This window comes from Leopardus geoffroyi, chromosome C1 (genome assembly GCF_018350155.1).
Source record: "Leopardus geoffroyi isolate Oge1 chromosome C1, O.geoffroyi_Oge1_pat1.0, whole genome shotgun sequence".
Lineage (NCBI taxonomy): Eukaryota > Metazoa > Chordata > Mammalia > Carnivora > Felidae > Leopardus > Leopardus geoffroyi.
In genome coordinates this window covers 85,080,264-85,100,862 of record NC_059328.1, presented here as the reverse complement: position 1 = coordinate 85,100,862, position 20,599 = coordinate 85,080,264, and the positions used below count along the sequence as shown (strand labels likewise).

The 20,599-nt window shown below is 38.2% G+C and overlaps 1 protein-coding gene and 1 long non-coding RNA gene across 2 annotated transcripts in view; one reads left to right on the top strand and one right to left on the bottom strand.

Annotated features, from left to right (window-relative positions):
• Nucleotides 1-20,599, bottom strand: part of PALMD (palmdelphin) — a 49,896-nt gene that overhangs the window by 10,770 nt on the left and 18,527 nt on the right. The window contains exon 3 of the mRNA XM_045478393.1: nucleotides 15,107-15,231. Within this exon, the coding sequence (XP_045334349.1) occupies nucleotides 15,107-15,231 (125 nt within the window). The remainder of the gene's footprint in view (nucleotides 1-15,106; nucleotides 15,232-20,599) is intronic.
• On the top strand, nucleotides 16,286-20,497 carry LOC123598307. Its single transcript, XR_006712534.1, has 2 exons — nucleotides 16,286-16,417; nucleotides 20,265-20,497. It is a non-coding gene; the product is annotated as an uncharacterized LOC123598307 (long non-coding RNA).

Sequence of the window (20,599 nt, the reverse complement as noted above, 5' to 3'; positions counted from 1 at the left end):
TGTATATACATACATATTTACATATGTATATGTAAATACATTACACACATTTATTTATGAAGAAAAATACTTCCATTAAAAAGTAGGATAAAGTAGGATAAGGACTATAAACATAAGGGTAAAGGGATGAAGAGTGCCTGGGGAGGAGGCACTGTTTGCACAGTGTGGTCAGGGAGGGGCTACTTGACAAAGCGTCATTTGAGCAGAGATATGAAGGAAGCGAGAGAAGGGTACATAAGTGTGGTAGGGGAAGTGCTTTCTGGAGAGGTAAGAATAACCACAAAACTCAGGGTAAGAGCACGGGGAATAAGCAGAGTGGCAAGAAATAAGTCAGAGAAGTGGCAGGTGACTAGATCATATGGGGCCTAATGTATGGTAAGGCCTTTAGGGAACCACAGGGAATACTGAGCAGAAGACAAAACATGTCATGACCTGAAATTTAAACAATCACATTGGCTGCTGTGTGGAGAATAGGCTGGAGGGAAAACCACGGAGGTCAGTAGTTGTAACACTTCACAGAAGATGGCTTAATTCAGGGGGGTTGCTGGTAGAAGGGTGAGAGGCAATTAGAATCTGGAAATACTTTGAAGGAAGAGTTGCCAGGATTTGTTGATACATTACATGTGGGGTGTGAGAAAAAGAGAGATGTCAAGGGTGAGTCTGATGTTTGTGAATAATTGGAAAGATGTGAATTTAATTGCTCAGACAGAAATCTGGGAGGGAGAAGAAAGAGACTGGTGCTGGGTGTGGTAACTTCGAGATAGTCAATGGTGACATGGAGAAAACAGACACAAACGTTGGGAGCTCAGAGAAGTCTGGGTTTGAATGTAAATTTGGGAATTGGTATGTATAGCCATAGGCATGGATAAGATTTCCTAGAAAGTCAGGGCTTCCAAGGACTGAATCCTGGAACAATTAAACATTTAGAGATCTGGGCAATGTTACTACTTCATAGGGTTTAATAAAGAATTAAAGAAATAGCATGCACTCAGCAAATGCTACTTTCCTCCAGTTTCTGCCCCTTTCTATAGCTGGGGCACAGAGATAGATTCTTGATCTGTTTGGCCAATTACATCTCAGGGAATTAGAAATGCACTGGTATTTATAGTTGTTTTCCTCTGTAGAGAGGCCCATGGGTAATGTAATGCCATATGATTCTCATGGATGTCTTTAGACTAATATGGTAAGAATACAAGGTTGAAAGTCTGCTAACCTCATCAAAGTATCTGCTAATGAATGTTTTTGAAGGTTTTCAAGTCACTGGGTGAAAGATGCATTAATATGAGGTTGCAGTCAAATGACATATCAGGCATGTTTATTAAAACCAAACAGAAACAAACGAACACCCCCTTTCTCTTCTTTATCATTTAGTTACAGCCAGCTCTCTGTTACACAGGATAAGAAGGAAACCTTTTGATGCTAATTACTTAGAATCACAAACCTCTACAGGAGATGCTTAGTGGTACAGAGCATTTCCTAAAATTCTCACTCAAATGCAAAACTCTATATCCTATTTTTATATGTTGATTTGATACTTCTATATATTATTTATGGACAATATAAATAAGATCAAAAGATAAATGTTACCATTTGTTGTTCTAGAAAAGCATTTTGACAGATCAGAATGCCAGTGGAAGTGATGGGAAACCCAGGAAAGAGTAACAGAGCATGGAACTGGCTTTGGCCAGCCTCCATGGCCAACTGGGTCAGAACTGAGGGGGGAAAGCATGGTGGCAGTCCGGCAATGGAAGAAGAGGAGGTCTAACAACCTCCACACCAAGGAGGAGGAAATATGCCTCCTCCCTGGATAATGTGCCAAGTTTTTGAGGATTGCCTGTTCTTAAGGAACATAAAACAAAAATTGCAACTGGTACGTAGGCACTATTTTTGTATCTCTAGCATGGTGGGTCTCACTGACAGTGATTTCCCCGTGAGGACATCTGGCAATGCTGGAGACATTTTGGTTGTCACAGCTTGAGGACTGCTACTGACACCTAGTGGGTGGAGGCCAGAGATGCTGCTGAACATCCTACATGCACAGAACAGTCGCCCAAGAAAGACTTATCTAGCCTAAAATGTCAATGGCGCTGAGGTTGGGAAGCCTAAAACAATGCCCAGCTGGTATAGTAGGTACTTGATACATGCTTCATAAGGGATTTTTAAAATATCTGTCTCTCTGATAGTTTTACTTTTTCCTCCTTGTTTCTCTTTTCTCATTTACATAATATGGAATCCAAACTATTATTTGTTGAATAAATTTGATCATCCGTATTTTTATTTAATATTACCATTTGGGTTAACTTCCTTTTCAAATTTCTCTGTATCTATATCTATATTAATTTCTTTTTCTGGCTCAGTGACTCTTCATAGTTAGGAGGATACTCAACTCTTATTTAAAGCTCAGAAAAATTCAGGGCTTAAATTAGGGACTCATATGTAATCCTTTTCCAAAAGCTTTGAGTAGAGAGAAAAATTTAGCAAGTATAAGTGAAATATTGGGGGAGTATTTATGTGTGTGTGTATATTGTGTGTATATATATATATATATATATACACACATATATCTGTACTGTGTGTATATGTATGTATATACATATACATGTATATGTATACATATTTGTGCATGTGTATGTATATATATTTGTATGTATATTCATCCATATACACCTGCACATAAACATACATATGTGTATTTATATAAAACTTTAGTTTTGTATATATAAAAATAAAAATATGTATGTAAAACTATTTTTTTTACATGGAAAGCTTTTGGCGAGGTCACTAGGGAATAACCCTCTAACCTTCACCTGCTTATCTCTCAGCTGATGGGTTAGAATTTCCATAAGTGCTGCCATGCCCATTTTTACAAGGTATTACCTTTCTGAATGGGAACTGAGCTCCCAGAAATGCTGATTCAGTTTGACGAGAAACAGGCAGCAGAGAAAGAGAAATATCCTTCTTGGTGCCTCCTGGGCTGTTAGGCGGGGCCTGATGGATGAGTTAGCACCTCTCATGATTTCTGAGAGAGGGTGGGCAGGCATCATGTGCCAATTTAGATAAGCAGAGTACATGAAAAAGGATTTGTAATGCTATCCATTATTGGAATCTTTCTTCTCCCTGCCTATTTGCTGGGGAAAAATAGGGTTATTTTCAAGAGCTCCCTATGTGAAAGCAGGTAGCTTTCATTTCATGCACTGTTCTAGTAATAACCTCCCTTAATCATCACGAGATAATGTCCCCAATCCAATTCCAACATGCAATTTTTTGTCTTAGGAAAAGGACAGCACATAAATGCTGGATGCACCAAGAAGGGGTTATTTCAGAAGGCAATTTTTCTGCTGCTAAGTGTCCATTTATCTCTTTCAGTTTTTGGTGGAGTTAACAAGGACTAACAATCTAATGGAGTTTACCACTGGGGCCAAAAAGGCCAGGACTCAGAAGAGTTATGTTCTACCTTCCATCATTTTACTTGCTAGCAATTATAACAACATTTAAATGTATTGAGTATACCGTATGAGGCATTGACCTAATTAGTCCTTCCAACAACCCCCGTGAGTACCATTATTAGTTCCATTTGACAGAGAAGCAAGCTGGGCACCTTGATAGCCCCCTGGCCTGGAGGCTTACAGGTAGCTTGTGGCAGGACAGAATTCGAAATCAAATCTCTGCTGACAGACCCTGAGCTGTTAACAACTTTCTAATTAACCACTATGGGAACAAAACTTTAAAAAATGGGTTCTTATGAACCTAGACACAACACTCATTTTGCTCATCAGTATAAAAGGATTTCTTACTTCCTATCATAATAAAGAAACAGAAGATTGAAATCGTAGCTGGGGTTTGGCCACATGTAAAAGTGCTGACCCATTATATACAAAGGTAATATTTCTGTCCTGGTATTCATTAGGGTAATTTTGTTATACTAGGCATTTTTCTGCTTAGTGGACAAGTCAGTGTGACCAGGATTAAAGTGAAGGCTTTGTCACTTTTTTTTTTTTTTTTTTTTTGGTTGTTTGAGTTTGGATTTTGGTAGAGATTCTTACAACAGTCTCTGTTTCAGAGTCTGGGGTTTCCATAAGCTATAGCCACTTTATAGCCAGCCTTTCTTCGTTTGGGCACAAGACTGTTGTTCAAAGTAATAGAAGTTTTAGGCCTTAAATAAAAGCTGGCTGATGTAATTTGATTATAATACTGTAGTTTGAAGGTAATCACTGATGCTGTGTTTGAAATTAAGTTTATGACTCGCTTTGGCTATACACTCCCAAAGGACTGATGAGCTGTTTGCTGTAATAGGCTGGGAGCCTATTAAAGGCCAGGACTACACCCAGAGATGGCCCAGTGATCATTTCTCTGGGATGGTCTGAATCAGCAGGACTTGGTCCAGGTTGTGCCACCACTGATATACCTCTGAAATTAGTTGATGGAATTGCTAGGACCACCTCACTGACCCCATCCAAGCTAGACAAAGAAGGATTCAGTTTCTTTTGGGACTCACAGGTTCTCAGAATGTGTTCACCTCCAGCAGATGTTGAATTTGGTCTGGAGTGGTGAGCAGTTGTAATCTTTGACTCTTCCCTTAAGTGCAGATTCTCTTTCCTTTTTTTTTCCCCACTGAATCTTGGGAAAACAGGAGGTGGCTGGTGGTTTACCTACATTTTGTGAGTTTTTGTGTGAAGGTCTACTTTTTTGTTTTCAGCTCTACCCATGGAAACAAGACAGTGAGCCCATATGAAAGCTAATGTACTTGGCTTACTTATTTATCCCAACCAAGCTTCAGTTTTCTTCTTTGGTGGATAATAATAGTATTCACAAAAGGTTGTCTTAAGGAGGTAAATAAAATTATTTTTGTAAGCCTCTACCACAGGGTGTGACACAGAGGAGTTACTCAATAATGATTAGTTAGCCCTTTCTCTTCCTACTCTGGTAGGAAAAGGAGGGCCATCTATGACAACTCCAATAAAAAAGAAAACCTACCAGGTCTATTTGGAGATTTGTTCTTCAACTTTGATATCAACGATTTTGGAGCGAGTGTGGGTGTGAATATAGCTTTAGGGACACACCTGTCCTTTAAAAATACAGGTCTAGACAAGAAACCAAAATAGTACTCCAGGATTATTAGAATTTTCATAATATTTATGGGAATGGTGTCTAATTAACAAATGTTATCTATTTTGTAAATGAAATCTCCTCACCCCAATCTATTTCTCTTTTTCTTTTTAGTAATAGAAGTCCTTGAGTCTTATGTGTCTCTCCAGCTACGGACTACATTTCCCAGTCTCCTTTGCATTTAAATGGTGTCATGTGACTAAATTCTGGCTAATAGGATAGTAGCAGAAGTGACATCTGCAATTTTCAGGTCATAACTTTAAAATAGAACTGTTTGCCCTCCACTTATCCTCCTCTTCCTACACTGGAATGCAGATGTTGTGGCAGTGAGCTGTCTTTGACCATCCTACCAGAAGCATCACTTAGGGAGCAGCAAAGCAAGACAGAAAGAAACAGGGAGGGTCTCTCGATCATCTCATGGGATGTTGCTTCTTTCTCTCCCTTGAATGTCTCCCAGCTAGGATTGTTATGGGTGTGAGAGAAATGAATGTTCTAATCTTGTTTAAGCCACTGCGGTTATAGAATCTTTTAAAGCATCAAAATCAGTATGCTAATTATTGCATCACCTTATGGGGATGAACCTTTGCATAACCAACTTTATGAGGTTTTTTTCTTTGATTTGCAAAATTACTCATTGTTACCTTGCATTTCAGGTAGTTAGCCAGTAAAAATAGAAAAATAGATCAGCTTTGCATCTAGTGATTGAAGAAGTTACATGTTTCTAAATCATCTACCAAATCTGACATGGTTTATATTGATGTTAGCTAGTTAATGCTCAATGGCTAAGGTTTACAATGATGAAAGAAAGATCTTTTATTTTTTAACTATGACTGATTAAAATGAATAGCTTTGGAACTCTAACAGATACTATTAAGTATATGTAGTTGATGACTTTAATTAGATAATCTTGACTGCAGTGTGTTGGTCATATGTAATGGGCAGATAAGTTATTATTGATGGATTAGAGGTTAAAGATATTTTATCTTTATAGATACTTTGCTTTATGATAATATCAAACTATATTTTGTCATAAAATTGAGAATATGCAGTCTAGTAGAAGGTGGGTTGATTTTTGTGTTTTATTTTTAAAACTAGGGGTCTGATAAATTTCATCAAACATTTAACACTTTTTTTTTTAATTTTTTTTTTCAACGTTTATTTATTTTTGGGACAGAGAGAGACAGAGCATGAACGGGGGAGGGGCAGAGAGAGAGGGAGACACAGAATCGGAAGCAGGCTCCAGGCTCTGAGCCATCAGCCCAGAGCCCGACGCGGACTGCGAGATCGTGACCTGGCTGAAGTCGGACGCTTAACTGACTGCGCCACCCAGGCGCCCTTAACACACTTTTTTTTAAGCACTTAACACATGTCAGGCACATTTTACTCACCAAACTGAAATAAAACTATATAATAAAAAAAGATGAAGAATACTTCTACGCACAGACATAGGACATGAATTGCCTTACAATCAGCCTTGCCAAGAGGCATGTGTATAATAAGGAAGATCTAACCCACTAGTGCAAACAATCACATGCTGTGGGTAAGCATGCCAGAGAATTAAAGGGCATTTGGCATACAACAAACACTCAGTTTGGCCTAAGCCAGATCTATTGCCTCTAATCCTGAGCATTTAAGAACAGGAGGAACAATGCGACACAGCAGCTTCAAGATAACAAGAAGCAGAGAGCTAGCCCAGCAGTGACATTGAAACAAGTGTCACTTGGCTCTGATAATTGGGAACAGAGCAGATGTTTAGAAAAGCTGAATAATTTATAGTTACATGCGAGCAGCTTTTGCATGGGTGACTCTCATCTCCTAATATAACTCTGTAAATATTAATAATTATATTATGGGCAGATGATACTATCATGAGTTGAAACTGCCATGTAGGCAGATAATGTTAGAAGATAATCATTTAGTAGAAAAGCAAATGCTCCTCATCAGAACAATATTTTGTAAATTAAGGCTTTCATTTTCCATGAAAAATAAGAAGCCAAACTGGTTTTCAGAGAATCAGCCCCTTTCATGGGCAGGTTACAAACAAGGTTTTCAAATGAATGCAAATAAATGCACGGTCTGGAGGTTGGTGTGGTGTGGTAGACTGGTTAGTTATGGGCTTCTTGAGTGCTCTGGTAGGACAGAAGCTGGGTGTGTGGTTTTTAATTAGAGCCTGTAGAGAGCCTTGTCGTACATGATAAATACTTAATAAGAGCTAAATATTTTTTTTAAACTTAAAAATTTTAATGCTTATTTATTTTTTGAGAGAGAAAGGGGGGTGGGGGCAGAGAGAGAGGGAGATACAGAATCTGAGGCAGGCTCCAGGCTCTGAGCTGTCAGTGCAGAGCCTGACGTGGGGCTCGAACTCACGAACCATGAGATCATGACCTGAGCTGAAGTCAGATGTTTAACTGACTGAGCCACCCAGGCACCCTGAGCTAAATAGTTTTAATAATAATTCAAATCGACCTCTACATACATAGGTGCCATGAGGTGCCTTAGCCAGGACATGGCAAATTAGCTGCAAATGTGCTTATCCATGATTTTGGAAAGCTTTTTTTCTTTAAAAAAAAAAGTTGTAGGGGAAAATATTTTCAGTGAATAAATTACTTGTTACCATATTATGAAATGGCAAAACATATTCAATGATGTATGCAGCCATTGACTCTCTCTGTTCAGAAATGATTACTGGCTTTATGCCTTGTAACCCTTAACATTTATTTCCAACAGTATTATAGAGCAGCCACTATATTTTCAACTTTCTATCCACTTCATTTTTGCTTTGCTTCTAGTATTAATTGTTCATATTTGATACCAAGAACAGGACTCTATTATTTGAAGACCAATAAATATAAATTCCAATCTTAATATAACATAGAATAACCAACAAGGACCAGTTAGCCTGGGGTGGTCTAAATGGGCTCTGACACTTAGCTTGTGGCAGACAAAAGATGCATTCCAAGTGGTGTATGTGGAAGCTTTCCGAGCTGATAAATTTAGTCATAGATCTGGGGTGGGGGACAATCTTGGAGAATGGGGAAACCTAGGCCCTTTGGTAGCATATTATACAAAGAATTTCTGCCTTTGAACATTCTTTGTGACAATTACTCCTCTCCCACTTTCTCCTTTGTTCATTTGCTCCTTTGTTCCTTCATTACTCATGTCAACACAGCCAAAGATTTATGACGTCCATGCTAGTAGTTTTAAATTTGTATTTCAAGTTACTGAATATTGTTTTAAATGAAATAATGTAAAATCACTTTGAAAAGTTAACGGATCTAAAGAGAAGTAAACATAACTAAAAATTTGCTTTGAGGCACTTATCTCAATCTCCTTTACTTAAGACAAAGATGGGTTCGATGTGGCAGGTTCTCTATAAATCTTCATTGAAATGAATCAAGAATGAACCGAGTGAGTCCTGGTGGAATGGGTCTGGGGTCAGAAAGATCTATGTGTGACTCATGGCTTGTCTGCTACTAGATTTATAGCTTTCTGTGCTTTAGTGTCCTTACATGTAAAATAATGCTAATTAGACTTTCCTCAGAGAATTATTTTTCTCAGAGTAATGCTCAGAGTATATAATATATGCTGCATAAAGGGTAGCTGTTATTATTGAATTGCAGTGGAGTGGTGTTATTTTAATCTACTTTTTAGACTATCACAGCACTGGTGGGGGTGGGGGTGTTTATGCTGGGTAATCATTTAACCCTATTTTTATTAAGCTATGGATGAGATTGGCAGGTGTGAATCACAGAGGATGCTGGGAAGTGGGGGATAAGGAAATAAAAGAGCATAGGAAAGAGGGGAAAGATGAGAAAGTGAAGTGAGGGTGAGGTGTTACAACACGTCATCAACAATGGCCTCAAAAACCACTGTCATGTGACTTTGCCCTTGACTCAAGATAGTTGGGTGGTTATCCTTTTTTATTTTTTAAAGAATTTCAAGGCTTTCATTTTTACTTCATTAATGTTCAAGTCATTGTCTAGTCTTTAGCTGGACCCTTTAATAGATGGTATTTTCAAATCTGACCATCCATCCATCATCCATCATCCATATTTTCCCATTCATTCATTTTTTAAGCTACATAATCACAGGTATTCCTATTATGTGCTAGGCATTGTACTAGGCTTTTTTTTTTTTTTGATGGGGTTTGGAGGTTAGATTTCTTCCTCTTTTTTTGCTGGAAATTTGATTTATTTTGCTGTTTTTGTTACATTAAAAAAATCTCCTGAGTTAAAAATAATCATAATATCTGGGAAATTAAAAACAACAACAGATGAACTATTGCAAATCTGATAAACCAATTAGTCAAATATGGAAAGTGAAAAACATGCTTGGAATGCTTTTGACTCATATAATTGCTTCAGAATAATTTCTTAAGTGTTTCTAGGCAACAGCAAATTTAAGAAGAAGAAACAAATGGTGGGTTTCTCTCTCTCTCCCTCTCTCTCTTTTTTTGTGTGCCTTTCCCCCCTTTCTCTTCTCTCTCTCACATTGTCACAAGAGCAGCTTGTGCCTCTCCCACAATATGATGTTAGATATGGCTGGTTGGGTCAGAATTTGACATTTTTCATGCAGCATTCCTCACTGTGTTGGATGAGACATCAGTTTCATTAAGGTACAGTTGGCCTGCACAGGTAGATGAGAGCATTAGGTAGGGGGTTGAATTTGGATAGAAATCACAGCGAGCTGAACTTTGATAAACTATAACCAGCATCAAAATCATTTAGCCTTTATATTTCTCCATCGATCCTTTGGGTTCTGTTTTTGAAATTGAATCTTGCCTGCTATTTTTTGAGTTAACAGAGTAGATTACTGCTTTATATGATCTTGAGCAGAGTGCATTTCCTAATATTGCATCTCCATTTGTAGTGGCACTTCCCTTATGTGGGATGGTGGCAGCTGCAGTAATGACCCGCTCCTCAGATTTTCTCATGACATACAATCACACAGAAATCCAATCTTTCCTGCATCTTCATATTAGTACCTTATGGGGCAGGCAGTGTCTACCATTTGGAGACAAATTAAAGCTCATTAAAGAAAGGCAGAGGGTCAGAAGGGTACTTTGGAATATTAAAAAAAAATCCTTACTAGAGAACATTTAATCATAAGTAGATAATCCTTCTCAAAGGGAAGGCAGTGCATTTACATCATTCTCCCTGGCAGTTAACCTTTTGCATTTTATGCTTATGACATTTCTGTCAGGCACTCTGTGTGCTCCAATTAAAGTCAGAGGTCTTTGGACATAGTTCAAAAAGTAGCAAGCCTCTGGAGGGCAACTTGATGCAAGGCATTTTGGCAGAGGGAGGACAGCTGGGCAGCCACATAGGAAAGAGGAATCTAGAATGTGAACGACACAGCTCCTTTGGATGCTTCTGAGGGTGTTTGGAGGGGGGGCTCATTATGGGTGTTGGCTATTGGATGGAGGAAAGCACCAGACGTGACAAAAGAGGAATTCTAAGCCAGCCTATAAATTTGTACACATGGGTGTCTGGACTGAGAGGTCGGTGCTGGATTTGCACCTGTGCCTACAATCAGGTAGTAAATGGTTCAGTGGTCACAGTAAGAACAGGGCTCATTTGGGAGGCAAATTGAAACTCTATTTAAGCAAAGCGATTCAGAAGGAGATGTTCAGTATCATTTTACTCCTGGGAACATTTCCTCCTAAGGCACAGGCAAAATACCCACTAATATTGTTCCAAAGCTAAGAATGTGACTCAGAGACAAAAACCATGGAAACCTACTTATTTTCTGAAACGTTGCTGTTCTGAAAGAAAAGATGAGAGGATGAATAAGCAGACATGTTTTACTTAAAGGCTATGTGTGAGTCAGGGAAGCTTTGAGTTTTTAATATGGCAGAGAGTCATATGAGTATCTATGCATATAAGAGAGTGAAATCATTACATGGGTTGGAAATTAAAAGTGCTGTAAAAGGGTAGCATTTACAGGATTTAACTTTTATAAAAATTTTCTACAGGATCTGAGGCATAATTTATTTTTATGATTAAGACATTTAATTAGATTTTAAATCCTGAGTCCTAATTTTTTAGCTGTATGCGATGGGGCAAGTTAGCATCTACAAATGTCATTTTTCTCACCTATTAAGTGTTAATCTACCTCATAGCATGGTTGTGAGAATTCAGTGAGATAATCTATATGAAATGTTGAACACAGTGCCTGGTCTATAACACATGCTCTGTAAGAATTAACCAGTATTGTGAGCGTTTTAGTCTTCAAGTCATAAAGAAAACCCATCCATTATTTCCAAATGGAAAGAATTCTAATTGCGTGGTAATCTCAGTTTACTCAAAGGAAAAGATTCTTTGTACTGGCATAAAGAAATGAGACATCTTGGCCAAGAGATAAAAATCCCCAGATAAAATTCCAGGCAGTGTCCTTCTTCTAATTATTTTTGACTCCTAATAAGAACTAGGGTCTAATATTTTTTGAACACCTACCATGTGTCAGGTACTCTCCAAGCTGATCACTCATGAAGTCCTGTGAATCACTATAATTGTCCCACTATTACAGACAAGGAAACTGAGGCCCAAAGAGATGAGAGAACATGTCTGGCTTATAGGTACTGTGGTTGACAGAGCAGGGATTTGAATGCCAAAGGCCATGTTCTTTCAGTTCCTCTCACAAGACTGGGAGTAGTAGTAGGAATGAAAACTTCAGGAGCAGTCTGGCCCTGCTGCAGACTCTGAGGTAATAGCAACGTTTCTATTTTGATATTCCCGTTAAAATCTTATCCTCTAGCTGAGAGGCCTGGCAGGTGGCAAATGTCACCCTTGAGCAGGCACCTAAGTCAAGTGATAAACAGTCATTCAGGGTTTGGGATGCTTTCCCTGCTTAGGGAAGAAGGGTGGCTCTGTCTAGTTCAATTCCATCCTTTGACTTGGTTGCCTCTTGGAGCTAACGGGAAAATGTACTTTCTTTAGCTGGTAATAAAAGCTTCTTAAGCACTGCGGGTAGCTGTTTTGGAGAAACACTGAATTTAAAAACATGCACCTGATTATTTAGCAGTTGTAGAAATATCTGAGAAGAAAATGTTCAGTTACCAGGTAAAGCTGCTTTGGCGACATGATTTCTTTAATGCTGGGCAGTAGTGGAGGCTGTTTAATACAGACAAGGCACAGATATTATTTTGTCTCTGTATGTTGCTTCAGAACATTCTGTTCCCTGCACATTTTAAACGAGATAAACAGCCTTCGTGCATCACAACAATGCAAATTCACGATACGAACTCTTTGCAAATACATTTTTTTTAGGACCATTCCTTAAACAAAGCAACTTGCCACGAGGTATTAGATATTTTACTATTTCCAGAACATGTACACCCACAGCTCTCCTTTAGTTTTGTAGCAGGAGAGCACTGAATGGGACTTGCTTTGAGGCCCAAGTTTACCTTTAATGGCTCTGTGACCTTAATTAAGTCCCTTATCCTCTCTGAGCCTATTTCCTCCTCTATGCAATGGAGGTGTTAATGCTTTCCTTCTAGGATTGCTGTGAGAATGAAATGACTTAATGGAAGTGCAAGTGCTTTGTCAATGGCACAAGGCCATTTAAAAATAAATCATTCCTGTTATATATATTTGGGGGTTAAAATCATTTGGTGCTAATAAAGGAGCACTTATGGTTAATGACATCCTGAAGATCTAAAACAAAGTTGTAGTGAAGTCACGGGGATGAAAGCACAGCATAGGGAATCCAGTCAATAATATTGCAGTGACATTGTACGGTGACAGGTGGTGACTGTACATGCTGTGGTGAGCATTGTGCAATGTATAGAACTGTCGAATCACTATTTTGTATACCTGAAACTAATGTAACATTATACGTCAACAGTACTTCAATTAAAACAGAAAATAAAAAAATAAATAAACTCATCAGAAGATGCCAGAATTGTGTAATGTGAGAGCAACATGAAAGAAGATCCGGAGAGTGCTAGGAGCTCTTTGGAGAAAGGAGAACCAAGGGTCAGAACATGCTTTAAAGACTTCCTGTAAGAGATAATAGGTTTTTGGACCATAGTGTGTGGTCTAAAATGCTGTGTGGCATCACTTTATAGGTAGCATAGGGTAGTCATGAGTTTCTGATCCACCACTTTGTAATTATGTGAATTCTTTACCCCTTATGTGCCAAAAGTGAAGATAATGACAATGCATCACAGGGTTATGAAGGTTAGATAGGATGATAATCTGTAAAGTACCTGGCAGGTAATATGGCTGGTAAATATGGTTTGTCTTCTTCTTCCTGCTCCTCTTCCTCCTCCTTTTTTTTTTTTTTTTTTTTTTTGGTCAGATAGGAACTCTAACTAGGGAAGCCATGGTCGGTACCACTAGAAGCTTATGTGCTTCTCAGAGCATTCAGGCAAGGTCTGAAAGCAATCAGTAGAACCCTAGTAAATTCTCTGGGATTACTTACAGTGCTGCCCAAACTTGTTAATGGCGTCTGAGTCTGTTAGCCACTTCAGTTATCATCAAGTGCAGAAAAGTTGTAGGTATTCAGTATGGGCAAAGACTCTTAAATAAGAGGGGGCTCTGAAGAGAAGCAGGGATATGTCTGCAAAGCGCAGGGTATGCAGGGATTAAATTCAGAACTCCTTCAGAGATAAGGGTTCTGTGCTAAGGATGAGGAAGTAATCATCAGCTAAGCCAGACTTTGGTAAGAAGCTCTTGCTAAGGGACGCCTGACAAAGGATCAAGTTTTCCCAACTGTAGAGTTGATTTATTGAGTTATTTTTAAGGAATTGTTATCTACCATTCAGAAACACTTCACATCTTTGAGCAAACAACCGAGGGGTTTATAAATATAAACACTTCAAAGATTACAATATAACTTTTAAAGAATTGTTAATTTAAAAAAAATCTGAATAAGGATGAGTAGTCAGTGATTTTAGCTATTAAATGTACAAACGTGTGAAATTAGGCAAGTAACGTGAGAAACAGTTAAAAAAAGGAAGCTTTTTTCTATGCTGTCAATTTGAAGTCCTAATGCAATCTGTCTGTATAGTGTGGTGAGGATGGGCAAAATGTAGTTGTACAGCTAGTGTATATTTTTACCTTTCAGGTCTTTCCTATAGTTCTCACTAAAGAGGACAAATTCACAGTGAGTGAGATTTTGAAAGCTACCTATATTTATTTCAAAGATCCATAGGCTTTAAATTATTGTCATTATTATACCACAAGAAATTCCATCTTTTTTCTGTGTGTAGGTTAGAAAATGATTCTGACATTTCCCACATCTCTTTCTTTCATGCTATCTATATTTTGTGATAATACTAATAACCCCATCTTCCATTCGAGCTTTTCAATATATATATATTTTTCATGTTCATCACTTTTTAAGCCAAGGCAATTTAAAAGCTTTACTTGTTATATCACAAGTTGCTGACTTGGTACTGATTGTGGGTGATGGGCAGGGAAGGACATTGAGAAGTGAGGTCAACATCTGGGACCAAATAATTGGGAAGGTAGAAGAGAGAAAATGCTAGTGAAGTATTCCTACAGTGTCTTCTCTTCCAAAACATGGTTGTGACTGGGGAGAGCCCGGGAGAAGGGTGATGGACACACAGTGTAAACACATCCAGAGAACTGTCACCTGTTCTAAGGTGAGAGTAGGGGTTGGGGCTGTGAATAAGGACTGTTTTTTGACTACCCCTTATGTGCCAGTTGGTGCTAGTAGCTTAGCACATATATTTTTAATTTGCTCAACAACTGTAAAAGATAGATATTGTTACTACCATTTTGTAGATGAGGAAATAGGCTTGGAGAGCTTTGGGTAAGTCACCAATATGTATCTAAAAAATAAATCGTGTGTTGCTATGTGTAGGTGGCATTTACAGTGAAATTTCTGTTATCTTCTGGTGTTGCCTTAGTCTTTATTAGAAATCCAAATGAAGATGTGATTATGCCCTGAAAAATAAGAATGGATCTTATACATGCAACATGGGCAAAGTCAAAATAAAGGGAGTTATGGAGTAGGTCAGTGAGGGCTGTACCTGAGGATGCTTTGTTCTAGAACCTGGATCTGGTGCTGGTCTTGTTGATTCTGCTTCTTCATCTCTTCCTGTTCTTTTCCGCTGCTGACTCCATCTAGAAGCCATTTCTCCCTTAAGGCCTTTTTCTGATATCAGGAAACATAAAGATGTTCTTAATCAATAATTTCCTAAATCTCTAACTACTTTGAAATCTTACGAATATTAATAGTGAACATAGTAAAGAGAAATGTTTTTTTTCTCACTGCGTTACCTGAATAAATCTGGTGTTTTCCTTCATTGCACCCTTTGTAACCCCCTTCCAAAGCCAGTTTTATGTATCTAAATCCTGTTTATCCTACACGTTCTAGAGTAGGTTCTTCCTTCTCTGTGAAAATCTCTGTCCTTCCCCCATCCTCACCCTCAGAGAGCTCTCTTTCTTCAGAATCATGCAGCACTCTGCTTACCTACACTGTATGTCTAGCAGTTGTACAGAGATCTTATCACGTGATGTCTAACTATTACTTATTTGATTAATGGGTGTACATCTTGTGTCTTTGAAGTAAAAGGCTCCTTCCTTGAAGCCATTTTTTTTATTCATCCCAATGACAGTGTACAGAAAATGCTCCAAAATTTTTTTGTGTGGGATTAATTGAAATGAGGATCAAAACAAGAGATTGCTATTGTGTCTTAAACTAATTTGATGTTAGTCTTAAGTGGTGTGGTCAGCACTTACTGCTTTGCCCACCCAGTACCTCTTCTGTCTTCTGAGAACCTCCCCGGTTCCAGATACCTAAGTTTAGTACAAAACTACTTGTTCCAATAATACGATGCACAAAATTCACTGATCTAACTTGAATTTTTGTCAACTTTAACAAAATGATAAATATTTATGTTTTATCATATGGGAAAAAACCCTTTGAATTTGCATGAAAGAATTATAATCCTGGATCCTGAGCCTGAGAAAAAGCAAATGAGAGATGTGTAAATTTTGGAGAGGACTTAGCTAGCACCCCATCCATGTCTTACGTAGGAAGTGTTAGGTATTAATTCCAAAGAGTTTGAGTTTCTCCTTTTCTTCCTGAAGAAAACTGTTCTCCCTATATATCTAATCTACCTGTGTAAACTATTTGTTTAATAATTACTTATTGGGGATTTGTGCCTAAAATGGTGAGAAGAATGGGAACTCTGTATTGTCTGAGACTTCTTTCTCTTACATCACAATTAAAATGAGAGCACGTAAAAAGAACTTTTGCTTCTTTTAAAAGGATCCTAGAACTAATACTACTGGAATCTAAATTTAAATTTAAATTTAAATAAGGTTGATTGTGCTAGGTAAGTATCACATGATGGTTATTTTAAGTAAGGCAATGGTCTCCAAACCAATAAGAAATGTTATACTGCTTACAAATATATATTGTATGGAATTATACTTTATAGAGCTGATAAAACCTGGCCTGCTCTAGTTGAAGCAGGGAGGGGGCCCAGAAGCCTGTGGATGCCCAGAACACACAGTTTGAAAACCACTAGATTGAATAACAGCCTTATCCCAGATGATCATGTTCATTTTGTCCTTTTCAGAGTTTCAAGTGATTGCATGTGGACAACACCCCCCATAAGAGTAGTTTGTATTATTCCAGTTTGTAGCCAGAGATTCTTTGCCCCAGTGTTACCTTAACCCTTAATTATGGCTGTTGAGCTATTTGCAGAAATGTTCTCCCACGGACACAGTTAAAATATTCTTAATAAAGGTCAAGATCTATCTCTTGAGGTCAAAGATGCCAAGAAAATCTTAGTACACTCATTTGAGGAATTTACTTTGATTTTAATTTATTTTTATTTGATGGAATGTGATGATAGTTAATGCATAGTAAAGAAGACAGATGACACCTATCAAAAGTAAATTACAGTCCTTACAAACCACCTACCAGGACAGTTTCAGTCATTTACATCCGTATCACTACAAGAAGCACTCAGATGGGATGGTCTTATGATGCTGAGTTACAGAGAACAGAGAATAATTCATGTGATGTGATTATGTGAACTTGGGGCTACATTCTTGGTTCTTAGTCTGGTTAGGAACAAGAATAATTTAAATTTTATCTTTGTAAAACTTTGTTCATAATTCACAAATTGTCATTTACCTCTGGCAAAGAACCCTTTGCCTCTGAATATAAAATACATAATTTGGATGTGCAATTAAAATGATATGGTACAATTACGTATTGTGACAACCTAAAGATAGTTATTTTGCTTTTATGTCACAGTTTAGACTTGTGCTTTCATCTATGAGGTCGATGTAAAATCTGTTTCACAACAATGACATTCAGAATCAAAAGCCGTATTAACTGTATGAAAATATAAGTGACATGTGGGTAATGGATATTTGGGCAGTTAATTTTTTTTTTAGGGAAAGGTTTTCCTGAAGCACGTTCCGTTGTATACAGCAGTTAGAGTAGACTTTAGGAATAAATTAGTTCTTTATACCATGGATCAAATGGACTTCCAGAAAAGAAAAGTTTTCTTTTCTTTTTTTAAAAAAAAAATTTTTTTTTATGTTTATCTATTTCTGAGACAGAGAGAGACAGAGCATGAGTGGGGGAGGGGCAGAGAGAGAGGGAGACACAGAATCCGAAGCAGGCTCCAGGCTCTGAGCTGTCAGCACAGAGCCCAACACGGGGCTCGAACTCACAGACCGTGAGATCATGACCTGAGCCGAAGTTGGTCGCTCAACCGACTGAGCCACCCAGGTGCCCTAAAAGCCGTATTAACTATATGAAAATATAAGTGACATGTGGGTAATGGATATTTGGGCAGTTAATTTTTTTTTAGGGAAAGGTTTTCCTGAAGCACGTTCCATTCCATACAGCAGTTAGAGTAGACTTTAGGAATAAATTAGTTCTTTATACCATGGATCAAATGGACTTCCAGAGAAGAAAAGTTTTCTAAGTTGAGTGTATTTTGTGTGTCTTGGTGACAGATTGTGATCATGTTACTAGGCAAGGAGACCCATAGTGTACAAATCTCAGAAATGTTTGAAAGTTAGAAAGCTACTAATATCCCCAGAAACTCCCTTTCTAGCATGTCACTGGTATGATTGCCAGGTTCCAGAGCGAAAGAATATCAGAGTGAGTTCCTACAATTATTTGGAAATGTATGTACTAATGACACAGAAGGAGCACTTTGTAAATGTTTACGTTTGTGAAGTGTAATGAAATAGTTTGCAATCAGGAAAGTGCTGAGAACAGGTGGATGAAGAAGAAAATTAGAGGAGACTGGCAACTGTAGAGGCCAATAGAGCTTTCTTGACTTGGTGAACATATTTTAGAATCGATTTTAAAAATACTTCTGCACATTTCTGAACCCCATTTTGGAATGGTGCCTAGTTGCTGTTTGGTGTGGCCAACCATTTTCTGCAAAACTTAGACGAATGTGACTCTATTCAAATGGCCAGTCTTTCCTCTGTGTTCCTTTTGCAATTTTAGTCTTGCACACAGCGCTCATCACATAATGCATGTCTTTATAAGTTTCTGTGTCAGTTACCATTTTAAGGATACAGGTCAAACTTTATTTTGTATTCTTAGTGCCCTGCTTAGTACTTTACACATAATAGGTCCTTAATAAGTGTTTATTGACTAAAAGGTCCTATATACACCTATATAAATCTTACTTATCAGTTAAGATTCAGCTTAAATCCCACACCTTTAATAGACCTCCTTTGACCACCCCAGATTACTGCTTATACTATTATTTAAATTTAAGAAATTATCTTTTAACCTGTCCTAGTTATTTATTTAATATTGGGGTTCCCACTAGGTTGCAGGCAGAAGGGCTACAGCCCTCCAGGGCCACTGCTAGTCTCTATGGCATTAATAAAAAAATCAGGAAAAATTGGTTTCTCATCCCCACCCCTTTGGGTCAGTGCACAGCCTGGGAAGGTGGATAGCACCTTTGTGCAGAGAAAAAGAAACGTCATCCTTCAGACAGAAGCAGACTGATGCCAGAGTGCACAGTTCCAAGGGAGCATGGGCAGGGTTTTAGCACTCCTTTCTCAGGTACCTTTGTGCAGTACACAATCTGCACAACTGTGTACAACAATCCAAAGCATGATAATGTGTTGATTGGATTGGATTAGAAGAGGTATCCTGGGTTCCAGAAAGCAAACCTATATGGAAGATCATGTATTATTTTTTTGGACTGGTTTTGGCAATACTGAAAAGAAGCGCCACTTCAGAAACAGAACTTTCAGTGAGTCAGAGTTTCCATTTCTTTCCTTTCTTTCCTTTCTTTCCTTTCCTTTCCTTTCCTTTCCTTTCCTTTCCTTTCCTTTCCTTTCCTTTCCTTTCCTTTCCTCTTCTGTTTTTATTTTAGAGAGAGAGCAAGAGCAGGGGAGAGGGGCAGAGGTAGAGAGAGAGAGAGAGAGAGAGAGAGAATCCTGGGCATGCTCCACGCTCAGCATGGAACCCAGCATGGGGCTCGATCCCATGGCCCTGGTATCATGACCTGAGCTTGGACACTCAAGCTCAACTGACTGAGCCACCCAGGTGCCCTGGAGCCAGAGTTTTCTTTGTGAAACTTGCTTGCTAGAGTGAACTGAGGGGATATTTAACCCTTTCTCTTACTGTGAGCTCTACTGTTGTTTGGCTACACATTCTACAAGAATAGCAATTGTTGAATGCTAGACAGCTTTCTGTTTACTCAGAAGCAATCATTACTTTATTGTGAGACTCAAATTGTGTGTAAACTGTGTGTGTGTGTGTGTGTGTGTGTGAGAGAGAGAGAGAGAGAGAGAGAGAGGGAGGGAGGGAGGGAGAGAGAGAGAGAGAGAGAGGGAAAGAGAGGGAGAGAATGAGAGAGAGAGAGAGAGCACTGATTAACAGTTAGAAATGGTTTAGCTCAAAAATTATTGTGGATTTGATTTTTGATTTGAGTTTCATTCACCAAAGTAACTTGGTAAAATTTGTTTTTGTTTCATTGATTTTTCTGATTACATACACTGCATTTCTTGGCTATGTCTACTACTTACGTAAATTCACTGTGACATACTGCAAGGATAGCAGGCTGACTATACTTTGAAATTATCCATCAAATTTTGGAAATGTCAATTTATATAGAAACAAAGGAGCAAACAGAATCCAGAGAACTGAGGCTAATTGGAATCTTAAATTATGTTTCTTTTCAGAGGTGGTTACCTGACCCATCAGAAAGATGGAGTTAGCTGAATTCGGCAAGTTTACCTTAAGTGTGTAGATTCCACAAGTGTGCGGAATTGTTTCATTGAGGGATTCATTAAATCTATTGATAGCAGCCCTGCCAGCTAAGTAGCTTCCTGCTTGGACCTGTTCACAAGGAGCTCCTGTTTGCCATTTGGTTGCATCCTGTGACTAAGCTACGTAATAAAATGTTGAAACTCAATGTGCTTTAATTACAACATGACCACACCCGTGGAAGATGTAAAGTCTGATTTTAAAAATGGAGATTTATTTCTGGTGATGATCTCATGTTTTGTCAAAACAG